General features: G+C 38.6%; 1 protein-coding gene across 1 annotated transcript in view; it reads right to left on the bottom strand.

Annotated features, from left to right (window-relative positions):
• Positions 1–14,004, bottom strand: part of LOC126163127 (probable methylmalonate-semialdehyde dehydrogenase [acylating], mitochondrial) — a 63,162-nt gene extending 49,158 nt beyond the window's left edge. The window contains exons 1-6 of the mRNA XM_049920052.1: positions 13,847–14,004; positions 12,464–12,601; positions 12,193–12,342; positions 12,011–12,089; positions 11,180–11,547; positions 6,263–6,509 (exon numbers count right to left, since the gene is read on the bottom strand). Of these exons, the coding sequence (XP_049776009.1) occupies positions 6,263–6,509; positions 11,180–11,547; positions 12,011–12,089; positions 12,193–12,342; positions 12,464–12,601; positions 13,847–13,882 (1,018 nt within the window). The 5' untranslated portion in view covers positions 13,883–14,004. The remainder of the gene's footprint in view (positions 1–6,262; positions 6,510–11,179; positions 11,548–12,010; positions 12,090–12,192; positions 12,343–12,463; positions 12,602–13,846) is intronic.
• Between the last annotated feature and the right edge of the window lie 390 nt (positions 14,005–14,394).

Here is a 14,394-nt window from a genome sequence, read left to right as displayed (position 1 = left end):
TGTATGGAGTGTAGCCATGTATGAAAGTGAAACATGGACGATAAATAGTTTAGACAATAAGAGCATAGAAGCTTTTGAAATGTGGTGCTACAAAAGAATGCTGAAGATCAGATGGGTAGATCACATAACTAATGAGGAGGTGTTGAATAGAATTGGGGAGAAGGGAAGTTTGTGGCACAACTTGACTAGAAGAAGGGATCGGTTGGTACGGCATGTTCTGAGGCATCAAGGGATCACAAATTTAGTATTGGAGGGCAGCGTGGAGGGTAAAAATTGTAGAGGGAGACCAAGAGATGAGTACACCAAGCAGATTCAGAAGGATGTAGGTTGCAGTAGGTACTGGGAGATGAAGAAGCTTGCGCAGGATAGAGTAGCCTGGAGAGCTGCATCAAACCAGTCTCAGGACTGAAGACCGCAACAACAAACATTCTTTCTTAAACATATCTGAAACAGAGCTTCATGGATGAACGAAAGAAAGAACTCTTAGAAGCAGCAATATTTTATTTACAGATTAATTATTCTGTAGTTCAAAAATTTCCTTAATGACAGTTAGATGTAACCTTCAGCAGAATGATTAATTTTCTCAAGCAGGATACTGTGTTACAGCTTACTTGAGAAATGTTGCTGGGAGTCTTTGGTTTTTTGCTAGTATTACTTTTGGTACTCTGGGGGACCAAATGTTGCCTCTGCATATAACTCCTGCTACTTTCCCTCTTAATTCCATCAGTTTCTTACCATTACTTCATTATTTCACTTCATAATACATGAAGCGCCACAACCACAAAGCTCTCTCAGTAGCCCATCCCACATTCTGCCATCTCCAACCCCCTGAAATTGTCAAATATTGTAGTGTGAAACATGCTACTGCCTCTAAGAAAATAACTAAGTTTTATTTGATTAATAATTAGATTTATGCTCTGGGAAATGATATGTACATACACATACATAACACAAAGGCTAGTTTGAGAACAATATATGTTTATAACATAGGAGATGATGTACCACTGCAGTCTTACACATGCTGTGCTTATCATTAGTGTGGCAGAGTGAATTAATAAATATTGTATTGATTTCTGTGTCAGTCTACTACTAAGATATGGTCTGGCAGATATTAAAATATTTTTTTCTCCCTATTTGTGAATTGTAACTGATGTAAATTTTTCAGCTAACACAGACAATTGTCAGAATCTGTAATACTGATGTTCATGAATAACATTCTGTTGAAACAAGAAGTAATAATTGAGTTCTTTTTTTGCATCAAATATTGCAGGTATTTGTCCTCCTTCCTTTTAACTACAGAACACTACGAGCAGGACACGTAGGAGGTCACTTTCAGGATTGAAACCATATTTTGATGATTGATACTGACATACAAAACACACACACACACACACACACACACACACACACACACACAACTTCAATTTCTTAGTGCTGCAAAGAAATTCATAAGTATAATCTAAACTAGTTTTTGTTCTTGAAGAATGGTCAAGAGATTGCAGTTATGATCAAGTAAACAAGACTGGGTACAGTAAATATCAACTTTCTGGAACCAGATTTCTCCAACACGTGATGGAACCATGGAAAATCCATTTAGAAGGCAGGAATAGAATGTGGATTCCAATATAAGTGCTTTATGTGATATGTCCACAGTTTCAGTCCTGTGTTGGTTTTAAACATTGTCACCATTATGAGCATTTTTTAGTTTGACATGTGTCTGCTGCAAAATGTATCATCAGATGTAAAAGCAGCTTGGGTTGTGGTCCAGGGAAGTGTGTTGGGACCCTTGCTGTTCATGATGTCTATTAATGACATTGCAGACAATATTAATAGTAACCTCATACTTTTTGTAGATGACACAGTTATCTATACTGAAGCACTTTCTGAAAGACATTTCATAAATGTTCAGCCACATCTTGGTAAGATTTTAAAGTGCTCCAAAGATTGGCAACTTGCTTTAAATGTTCAGAAATTTAAAATTGTGCACTTCACAAAATGGAAAATGGTAGTGTCCTATGACTATAAAATCAATGAGTCACAACTGGAATCTGCCAACTCAAACACATATGTGGGTGTAGCACTGGACATGAAATGGAATGACCGAATAGGCTCAGTTGTCGGTAAAGCAGTTGGCTGACTTCAGTTTATTGGTAGAATACTGGGACAGTGCAATCAGTCTACAGAAGAGAATGCTTACAAATCACTCGTGTGACCCATTCTAGAATATTGCTGAAGTGTGGGACTTGTACCAAATAGGAATAACAAGGAATACTGAAAGTATACAGAAAAAAGGCAGCACAAATGGTTACTGGTTTGTTTGGCCCACATGGGAGAGTCACAGAGATGCTGAGGAATCTGAAATGGCAGACTCTTGAAGACAGACTTAAGCTATCCCAAGAAAGTTAACTAACAAAGTTTCAAGAACCAGCTTTAAATAGTAACTCCAAGAATATACTACAAACCCCTATATATATCGCTCACAAAGGGAACGTGCGGACAAGATTGGAATAATTACACACTACACTTGAATGAAATGGGAAGAAACTCTAATAACTGGTATAATGCACTTCACAATGGTTTATAGATGTATTATTTATTTGTAATGATTTACATACACCACTGAAATCTTATATAATTCACCATCACACACTAGACATGGAAATGAATGATCCAGCCTGAACTGAAGCTGACATACACTATATAATCCAAACTATCTGGATACCTAGCTGAAAATGACTTACAAGTTCATGGTGGTATCCATCAGTAATGCTAGGTTCAATATGGTGTTGGCCCACCCTTAGCCTTGATGACAGCTTCCACTCTCACAGGCATACGTTCAATTAGGTGCTGGAAGGTTTCTTGGGGAATGGCAGCCCGTGATTCGCCACTCCACACAATGTTTTTTGCACTGTTCAATCGTCCAAAGTTTACACTCCTTACACCAAGCGAGGTGTCATTTGACATTTACCAGTGTGATGTGTGGCTTATGAGCAGCTGCTCAACCATGAAGTTCAAGTTTTCTCACCTCCCACCTAACTCTCATAGTACTCGCAATGGATCCTGATGCAGTTAGGAATTTTTGTGTGATAGTCTGGATATGTCTGCCTATTACACATTACGACCCTCTTCAACTGTCGACAGTCTCTGTCAGTCAACAGACCAGGTCGGCCTGTACACTTTTGTGCTGTAAGTGTTCCTTCACATTTCCACTTCACTATCACATTGGAAACAGTGGGCCTAGGGATGTTTAGGAGTGTGGAAACCTCATGTACAGACATATGACACAAGTGACACCCAATCACCTGACCACGTTCAAATTCCGTGAGTTCCGTGGAGTGCCTCATTCCGCTCTCTCACGATGTCTAATGACTGAGGTAGCTGATAAGGAGTATCTGGCAGCAGGTAGCAGTGCGACGCACATAATATGAAAAACTTATGTTTTTTTTTTTTTGGGGGGGGGGGGGGGGGGGAGGGGTCCAGATACTTTTTATCACATAGTGTATATATTAGCCTGTGAGATAGCCCTCACAATGCCCACCTTTTTGAAATATTATAATCTAGTAATACACTTTACATTTTTAATTTTTGACAAATTATTTATGGATTCTAATGATTTCTTATGCCAAACTCTGCAATGTTTTTTACATGTTTTCAATAAAACTTATCCCAAAAATTTAATGCTTATTAGTGAAAGTCACCTCATGCAGCAAATGTCATTCATAATCTTCAGGTTCTGGGTCCTCCTTAAACATTTATATATTTTTAATAAGCATGTTGTGAATAAAAGTTGATAACAATAAACACAACTGTTTTAATTTTTTTTCTCTTGTGGCATGTCCCTTCATAGTACACATTATGGAAAATTCATTGGTACTGCTAGGGTTAATAGCAGCACAAACTGTTCAGCACTTGACAGACTCATTTGCATTGGATACATTAATTGCATTATACATGGAAGAACCCTGGAGATACTAGAAGGTTTCAGATAGATTATATAATGGTAAGACAGATTTAGGAACCAGGTTTTAAATTGTAAGACATTTCCAGGGGCAGATGTGGACTCTGACCACAATCTATTGGTTATGAACTGTAGATTAAAACTGAAGAAACTGCAAAAAGGTGGGAATTTAAGGCGATGGGACCTGGGTAAACTGACTAAACCAGAGGTTGTACAGAGTTTCAGGGAGAGCATAAGGGAACAATTAACAGGAATGGGGGCAAGAAATACAGTAAAAGAAGAATGGGTAGCTTTGAGAGATGAAATAGTGAAGGCAGCAGAGAATCAAGTAGGTACAAAGACGAGGGCTAGTAGAAATCGTTGGGTAACAGAAGAGATACTGAATTTAATTAATGAAAGGAGAAAATATAAAAATCCAGTAAATGAAGCAGGCAAAAATGAATACAAATGTCTCAAAAATGATATCGACAGGAAATGCAAAATGGCTAAGCAGGGATGGCTACAGGACAAATGTAAGGTTGTAGAGGCTTATCTCACGAGGGGTAAGATTGATACTGCCTACAGGAAAATTAAAGAGACCTTTGGAGAAAAGAGAACCACATGCATAAATTTTAAGAGCTCAGATGGAAACCCAGTTCTAAGCAAATAAGGGAAAGCAGAAAGGTGGAAGGAGTATATAGAAGGTCTATACAGGGGCGATGTTCTTGAGGACAATATTACGGAAAGGGAAGAGGATGTAGATGAAGATGAAATGGGAGATATGATACTGTGTGAAGAGTTTGACAGAGCATTGAAAGATGAGTCGAAACAAGGCCCCGGGAGTAGACAACATTCCATTAGAACTACTGACGGCCTTGGGAGAGCCATTACAGACAAAACTCTACCATCTGGTGAGCAAGACGTATGAGACAGGCGAAATACCCTCAGACTTCAAGAATAATATAATAATTCCAATCCCAAAGAAAGCAGGTGTTGACAGATGTGAAAATTACTGAACTATCAGTTTAATAAGCCACAGCTGCAAAATACTAACACGAATTCTTTACAGACAAATGGAAAAACTGGTAGAAGCTGACCTCGGGGAAGATCAGTTTGGATTCCGTAGAAATGTTGGAACACGTAAGGCAATACCGACCCTATGACTTATCTTAGAAGAAAGATTAAGGAAAGGGAAACCTACATTTCTAGCATTTGTAGACTTAGGGAAATGCTTTTGACAATGTTGACTAGAATACTCTCTTTCAAATTCTGAAGGTGGCAGGGGTAAAATACAGGGAGCGAAAGGCTATTTACAATTTGTGCAGAAAGCAGATGGCAGTTATAAGAGTTGAGGGGAAGCAGTGGGTGGGAAGGGAGTGAGACAGGGTTGTAGCCTACCCCGATGCTATTCAATCTGTATATTGAGCAAGCAGTAAAGGAAACAAAAGGAAAATTTGGAGTAGGTATTAAAATCCGGGGAGAAGAAATAAAAACTTTGCGGTTAGCTGATGACATTGTAATTATGTCAGAGACTGCAAAGGATTTGGAAGAGCAGTTGAATGGAATGGACAGTGCCTTGAAGGGAGGGTATAAGATGAATATCAACAAAAGCAAAACGAGGATAATGGAATGTAGTCTAATTAAGTCGGGTGATGCTGAGGGAATTAGATTAGGAAATGAGACACTTAAAGTAGTAAAGGAGTTTTGCTATTTGGGGAGCAAAATTACTGATGATGGTCGAAGTAGAGAGGATATAAAATGTAGACTGGCAATGGCAAGGAAAGCGTTTCTGAAGAAGAGAAATTTGTTAACATCGAGTATAGATTTAAGTGTCAGGAAGTCATTTCTGAAAGTATTTCTATGGAGTGTGGCCATGTACAGAAGTGAAACATGGACAATAAATAGTTTAGACAAGAAGAGAATAGAAGCTTTCAAAATGTGGTACTACAGAAGAATGTTGGAGATTAGGTGGGTAGATCACATAACTAATGAGGAGGTATTGAATAGAATTGGGGAGAAGAGGAGTTTGTGGCACAACTTGACTAGAAGAAGGGATCGGTTGGTAGGACATGTTCTGAGGCATCAAGGGATAACCAATTTAGTAATGGAGGGCAGGGCAGCGTGGAGGGTAAAAATCGTGTATTCACACTAAGCAGATTCAGAAGGATGTAGGCTGCAGTAGGTACTGGGAGATGAAGAAGCTTGCACAGGATAGAGTAGCATGGAGAGCTGCATCAAACCAGTCGCAGGACTGAAGACCACAACAACAACAACAACAACAACAACAACAACAATTGCACTATATTTATTAATGGAAAACTTTACCTGCATTGACTTTTAATTTCTTTGCTCGGTCCACCAAGTCAGGTAGCCAGTCATTTGCTTCACCCACGAAAACAGCTGTGCTAAGGGCCATGCAACGCTGCCCTGCTGCACCAAATGCTGCCCCCACAAGCTGATTTAGTGTACGTTCCTTATCTGCATCTGGCATAATGACACCATGGTTCTTTGCTCCCATGTTGCACTGTACACGTTTACCATTTCGTGAACCTCGTTCATAAATGTACTTGCCCTATGAAAATATAATGGTATTAATTAGAATGTATGAATTCACAGTTAGCCATTTCATGCCTTACACTGACCATACTGAAATATTTGACGTTCATTTGATCATTATGTTCCACTGACACAATACTCCATAAAGTGCAGAGCTAGTAACACAGCTATTATTGAAAATAAATTTGAAACCAACAACCTTTACTTTCAATGGGCAGCAATTATCCCCTTTACAACAGTTTCTCTAACCCTCCTCCTTCCTCCCTTTGTTAAAGAGAATTGCATTTTATTTTTCAGTATTTGTTGAAACTATGTTTGTTCACAATCGAAAGTCAAATCATTGGACTAGTATAACATTACAAAAGATAGGAAATCATTATCACTGTTACATTCAGGCTGTGTGTATTTGCGTAAGCACATCCGTACATTCAAACAGAAGTTTACAGAAAACTTTAATTACTGACAATCAGCTGCCAACATCATTGCCGCAAATACAATAAATACTTGTCACAACCTATCTAGTCAGCACTATTGTGAAAATTTATAGAAGTTAACAATATTGAGTGGTCAAAGAATGTTTCATATAGCTTTATTGTCAATACTGGACATAACAGGAAACAAAACTGATTTTATACTGTAAGCTAGTCACAAGAAAACGAGAATAAAGAAGATAAACACTTCCCCACTTAATAATGGCAAACAAAAAGGCAAAAACAAAACCTTACAAAAGATTCCACTGCAAACACTACAGTTTCTCCTTGCTGTCATTTTGCATAACACATAGCTTATGAACCAATTGGCCCCCTAGTAATTGGAGATACTTCTGAATGCAGTTAGGCATACCACTTACCACATTGTCCAGATAGGCCTGAGGAAAATTGTTCCATTCCTGTAAGGTCTCTCATGAAATAGGATTGCAAGCCATTGTTCCAATACATTCAACAAATGGGGCCACAATGTGTGCAAGGATGTCGTCCCAATACTTCACACTAATCGTTCTACGTATTGACACAATGGAGTCCTGTGGCCATAAACAATTCCACTCCAAAGTCTGACAGCCACCTCAATAAGGGTGGCAGCCTGTGATACAGTTATGATGTAAATGTTCTCATTGCCTCCACTCAAGTATTAGTATGAGAGCAGCATGTCTCACTTCTGCCTAGTCCACAAAGAGTGGTTTCAAGCACATGTGACACAAGCCCCTCTCTGAACCCGATTTAAGGGAGGAGCCTATTTTATATTGCTACTTGTGGAGCCTATTTTATATTGCTCGTATTGATATCTGCACTCTTACAGCTATTTGGAATTGCCACCATAGACGTCTAGCACTGATTGCTGTTATACGTATGTACTGGACCTGCAGACCTATTTTTCTTCCTTTGGCACTTCTGTGATGGATGGTCCTCAAACTGATCCTGTTGTTAGAAACTTGTTCCGGACACTAGAGGCATCAATTTGTGACTCAGTAACACTCACTGTGATATCCACCTGTCTCATTAACTGTTCCATTAGGGTGAGCATGTGGAGCCTCTGATTGTACATTGTTTTTGTTCAAACCATTCTGAAGCAACACAACTCTTAAAATGGCACATAGCTCAAGCACTACAATGTTGATAGGTGCCACAGTCAACACATAGTGCCATTCACAGTAAAAAACAAGGAATGTCTGCACTAGAATGACATTATAAACAAACCATTTTATTGGTGTAATTTATTTCTGGATCACAACATTCAGTGTTAAAGTTTTGGCAATATGCAACATTTATCTTGACTACTCACATGGAAACCCAGTTCTAAGCAAAGAAGGAAAAGCAGAAATGTGGAAGGAGTATATAGAGGGTCTATACAAGGGCGATGTACTTGAGGACAATATTATGGAAATGGATGAGGATGTAGATGAAGATGAAATGGGAGATACGATACTGCGTGAAGAGTTTGACAGAGCACTGAAAGACCTGAGTCGAAACAAGGCCCCCCGGAGGAGACAACATTCCATTGGAACTTCTGACGGCCTTGGGAGAGCCAGTCCTGACAAAACTCTACCATCTAGTGAACAAGATGTATGAGACAGGTGAAATACCCTCAGACTTCAAGAAGAATATAATAATTCCAATCCCAAAGAAAGCAGGTGTTGACAGATGTGAAAATTACTGAACAATCAGTTTAATAAGCCACAGCTGCAAAATACTAACACGAATTCTTTACAGACGAATGGAAAAACTAGTAGAAGCCGACCTTGGGGAAGATCAGTTTGGATTCCGTAGAAATACTGAAACACGTGAGGCAATACTGACCTTACGACTTATCTTAGAAGAAAGATTAAGGAAAGGCAAACCTACGTTTCTAGCATTTGTAGACTTAGAGAAAGCTTTTGACAATGTTGACTGGAATACTCTCTTTCAAATTCTAAAGGTGGCAGGGGTAAAATACAGGGAGCGAAAGGCTATTTACAATTTGTACAGAAACCAGATGGCAGTTATAAGAGTCGAGGGACATGAAAGGGAAGCAGCGGTGGGGAAGGGAGTAAGACAGGGTTGTAGCCTCTCCCCGATGTTATTCAATCTGTATATTGAACAAGCAGTAAAGGAAACAAAAGAAAAATTCGGAGTAGGTATTAAAATCCATGGAGAAGAAATAAAAACTTTGAGGTTCGCCGATGACATTGTAATTCTGTCAGAGACAGCAAAGGACTTAGAAGAGCAGTTGAACGGAATGGATGGTATCTTGAAGGGAGGATATAAGATGAACATCAACAAAAGCAAAACGAGGATAATGGAATGTAGTCTAATTAAGTCGGGTGATGCTGAGGGAATTAGATTAGGAAATGAGACACTTAAAGTAGTAAAGGAGTTTTGCTATTTGGGGAGCAAAATAACTGCTGATGGTCGAAGTAGAGAGGATATAAAATGTAGACTGGCAATGGCAAGGAAAGCGTTTCTGAAGAAGAAAAATTTGTTAACATCGAGTATGGATTTAAGTATCAGGAAGTCATTTCTGAAAGTATTTGTATGGAGTGTAGCCATGTATGGAAGTGAAACATGAACGGTAAATAGTTTGGACAAGAAGAGAATAGAAGCTTTCGAAATGTGGTGCTACAGAAGAATGCTGAAGATTAGATGGGTAGATCACATAACTAATGAGGAGGTATTGAATAGGATTGGGGAGAAGAGGAGTCAGTCACACAACTTGACGAGATGAAGGGACCGGTTGGTAGGACATGTTCTGAGGCATCAAGGGATCACAAGTTTAGCATTGGGGGGCAGCGTGGAGGGTAAAAATCGTAGGGGGAGACCAAGAGATGAATACACTAAGCAGATTCAGAAGGATGTAGGTTGCAGTAGGTACTGGGAGATGAAGAAGCTTGCACAGGATAGAGTAGCATGGAGAGCTGCATCAAACCAGTCTCAGGACTGAAGACCACAACAACAACAACTATATGATATTCCACAGCTGTCTTCCACAGTAATGCATATTCTAACCTGAGCTATAGTGAAACATTTACCAGTCAATGCTCAACATGTCCTCTAAGCAGTAAGCACTAGAATTACTCATACCACGGTGTTTCACCTGTAATTTTTAATCATTGCATTAGTATCCGATGAATTAAAACATATCAAGTAAGACAGAAGAACTATCCTGTTTATGTATCAACAAAAACGTTGGTCGCTCAGTCTTAGTCCAAACTGGGCAAAGATGAGGAAGGATTTTAGGCATCTTAAGATTGAACCAGTGGATGCAGGGGAAGGCATCAGCTCCACCCCCCCCCCTCCTCTCCCCATTTTTGAAAAAAGCATCAGTGAACCAAATTCACATCCTGACACACTGGAAAATCAATTCATTATCAGTTTGAAGAGAACCAGAACATGTAGTTCTTGTTATTGAATCAAATGTCACCAAGCAAACATCAGTGGGTGCATAAATTTAATCCACAATTGGAGAAATGCCTTCTGTTCACTGAGAAAGGTAATTTGACATGAATTGTACAATTCTTTATTTCTTTTAAGCACTGTTATAGTAATAAAGTTTTAATCAAAGCCAGATCCAGCAATACATTCCCCATATTCAGAAACTTTGGGTTTTAGGTCCTGTTTAGTGTACACACAGTTTACCAAACCCTGCTGAGCACTTATGATTTCTGAAGACGGCCAACATATGGCCAAAACAGTCACTATCAAAAGTTAGTTACTGTGATTGCTCCTAAAATAAATTTAAAAAATTTTACACTGTAAAGTGAGTACTAGTTCCTTTGTTGGGTGTCTGGAAGTTCATTTGGTTTGGGAAATTTCTTTGTGACGGAAAAAATCTTAAGAACACTGGGAACTGAAAATCTGCACAAGAGAGTTTGAGTTACCTGAAATAAAGCATTCTTCCTCAAAAGAAGAAATAATATTATGCTAAATATAATAGTAAAAGATTTAGCTTCTAGACATTCTAGTCAGAAAAGGTGTTGGGAGAGTTAAGTGGAAATTACACAGCTTAAACAATCAGTTTATATCTATCCCACCAAACATTGGAGCCAATTTCCTCTGTCCTCACAAATTAGATTACAATAAATTTGGGAATGTGGTTGATGCAGTAACATCCACAAATCAAATATTAATATCATTATCACATGCAACAAAAAACATTGTTTTTCAACTTGAAACTGGTTACAAAACTGAACATTAATTAGCATTACATACTTACAGCTTGATCAGATCCAACAAAGGAAATGGCTTTAATATCCGGATGGTCACAAATAAAGTTAACTGATTCATGTGCACCATGTATCACATTGACTACACCTGGAGGACAACCAGCTTCATTTAGCATCTCCATCAACATCATACAAGCACCAGGATCACGCTCTGATGGCTTTATCACTGATGTATTTCCCAGAACTGTAGCAACAGGGAACATCCACAATGGGATCATAGCAGGAAAGTTGAAAGGCGTTATTCCAGCAGTTACACCAAGTGGCAAGCGGTAGGAATGTGTGTCCATATTCTTCGCAATGTTGGGTAGTGTTTCTCCCAGTGCCAAAGAGGTCACACTGCAGCAATGTTCCACCACCTCTATTTTAGAGGGAAAAAAAGGATAATGTAGTTAACACTATAAGAACTATTAATCATTGCTACAGTATCTTATACATGGTACTTTTATTCTGTACCAAATTTATATCTCTAAACAGCACACACAAAACGTTACTGAAGATCATCATTTACAAAGATCAAAAACTGAGTGCAACCACGTCAATGTATCACACCACTACTAGCAATAAATGAGTACTGCACATTTTTATGTAGCCTATATAAAACCATTTTCATTTGTGATATAAACTGTCACTGAACGAATAAATGAAGGTGAGTGGATGACACTGGTAAAAATTCAGGGGCAATATGCATGTGCGTATGGTAGCACGGTATATTATAGGTTTTATGAAAGAGGGTAAACACATGATTAAGGGAATGTTTTAGCTTCTGTAACTCTTAAAAGAATATTTACTAGCAGGAAATGCATGCAGCACAATTCACTTACGCAAGCCACGTAGAACGTCACCTTCTGCATCAACAAGGGTTTTTCCTTGCTCTGTGGTAATGTTTTTTGCCAACTCACCCTATAGAAAAAATTGATAAACAGGAAAAAATATTACAAACCATGAAAGAGACTAGTGGAAAGAATTTCTTTAACTGTGCAGGTAGATATTTGTCACCACATACCATATTTTTGCGAATTATGTCTTGATATTTGAACATAATTTGCTGACGAGTTAGTATCGAGGTATTGGACCAGGATTTGAAAGCCTCTTTTGCTGAGGCCACAGCTGCTTCCATTTCATCCTGTGTTGACTTTGGGACTCTAGTAACCACCTACACCAATATTCATATTTTATATGGAAGTATAACAAATCACATTTTTCCAAATATGGCAATTCTTACAAAATAAAGAGCAGTCATTTGTTGTGTTCAGTAACAAATTAGGATAGCCTACCTCATTTGTTGCTGGATTGTGCAAGTCTATCCAGTCTTTTGTTTTAGACTCAACAAACTTTCCATCAATAAATAACTTTGTTGTTGGTGCAGGTGAACTAAAGTATCTCAAAGCAGGATCCCCATTAAACTTCTGAACCTGAAAAAATAATTTTTCAGGCATCTTTATGGAGAACTAAACCCTTAGCAACTGAGAACTGTAAATTGTTTCATATCAAGATTATTAAGTAGCATCAGCAACAAAATGAGTGATCATAAAAATCTGTACTGTAGGTAAGTAAATTTAAACCACTCCACTAGCAGCAATGGTTATGAATAAAGAGATGGGAGATAAAAAGGAATACTGAAATGATAAAGTATAGTCTCACACACACACACACACACACACACACACACACACACACACACAGAGAGAGAGAGAGAGAGAGAGAGAGAGAGAGAGAGAGAGAGAGTCACTTGCTATGGCAAAACAGTTCTTCCCAAGTTCCTGAATGACATGACACTGAATGTCCATGCTATATCCTTCACTTTATTTTTACATTTAAAACGTAAAATACCTTTTCTTTCACTCCCCATGTGTATTACGAATGGCTGTCAATTAAAATTAGATGAGTACAACCTTCAATACCGAGAACAAATATTCCTACGGTACGACGGCCTGCAAGAGATGGATTGTCAGTGACAGTTAATTCACTCGCAAGATCCCTGGAATTTTGCTGGATTGATTGTCCGTCGGCTATTGAATATAGAAATTATGTTCCGAGAATGTATACAAACCCTTGTTAACTCAATGAAGCATGGCACCGCTTGTCAAGTGTTTCCTGAATTGATAGAAGTTAGTATTGACTCTAAAATACTTAATTCCTGAATATATCCGTCAAGTACATTAAGAAAGTAATGGGTTCGAACTGATTACGCTTCATAAACATTGTGTTCGAATGGACTGGTGCCGCCGGTGTTGGTATCTGAAGTATAGAGCAGGCACTTTGAAAGATAGTTTAAATAGTTTCTTATTCGCACTAGCTGCACATCAAAACTATATGTAGACTCAATTTGCAATAAACTGATGTCGTTATGTGACATCAGAAAATACCTACATGTTTGTTGACACTTCATGGCCTTTAAATGAACACATAAAATCCGAAGTTTTACGCCTACAACAGACAGAGCAAAACTTTATCTTCGTACAGTACGGTACAGAAAATTAATGTCAACAACTCGAGTTATTGTACACATTCGGTAGTAAAGTCGCAGAACACGTGGTAATAGCATTTCTCACAAAACAGACGTTGTCGTGCATATGTAACATTGAGCAGAAACTCACCGGCTTTAAAAAAAAAAACAAATGACACACATTACACACGAGAGTTCCACCGATTTTTACCTGAAACCTAGCAATTCTCCCCAGCTTCGTTGCCATTGCTACCGCTTCCTGCGACGGCGCACAGTAACTGCTTACAACACCCAGCGATTACACGCGGCGCTATAAACTCATTCAATCCGACCGCTATCTTCGCGACGTGATGTGCGGTGCCGTGCCCCTCCACTGATTCTATCTCGTTATGTCGCTAAGGGGGAGCCGCTGAAGGTCAACTACGGCCAATAAAGCCTTGTTTAGCAGCTAAATCAATTTACGGACACACTTGGTGTACAGTGTTTAAAAAAGTGCTAACGTAAACAAACCTTCCATAGTACTCTATTCATAGCAACAAGCTTTCATCTTACAACTACATTTTTGCTGCATATGTTCACACTTCAGCAGGCATCTCTACAGCTATCTAACCAACTTTAAGAAGTAGGTTCATTTTTAACACCCGTATATAAAGAATTTTTTTTCTTATTCTGGGACAATTTTCTAACAATTCTGTGTGATTACCAGGTGCTGAACCGCATTTATAGTTTTCAACTATTCATGAACATCAGGCTGAACTG

This window comes from Schistocerca cancellata, chromosome 2 (genome assembly GCF_023864275.1).
Source record: "Schistocerca cancellata isolate TAMUIC-IGC-003103 chromosome 2, iqSchCanc2.1, whole genome shotgun sequence".
NCBI classification, from domain to species: domain Eukaryota; kingdom Metazoa; phylum Arthropoda; class Insecta; order Orthoptera; family Acrididae; genus Schistocerca; species Schistocerca cancellata.
Note: the sequence above shows the minus strand (reverse complement) of the source record. Positions and strands in the feature narration are given on the sequence as shown.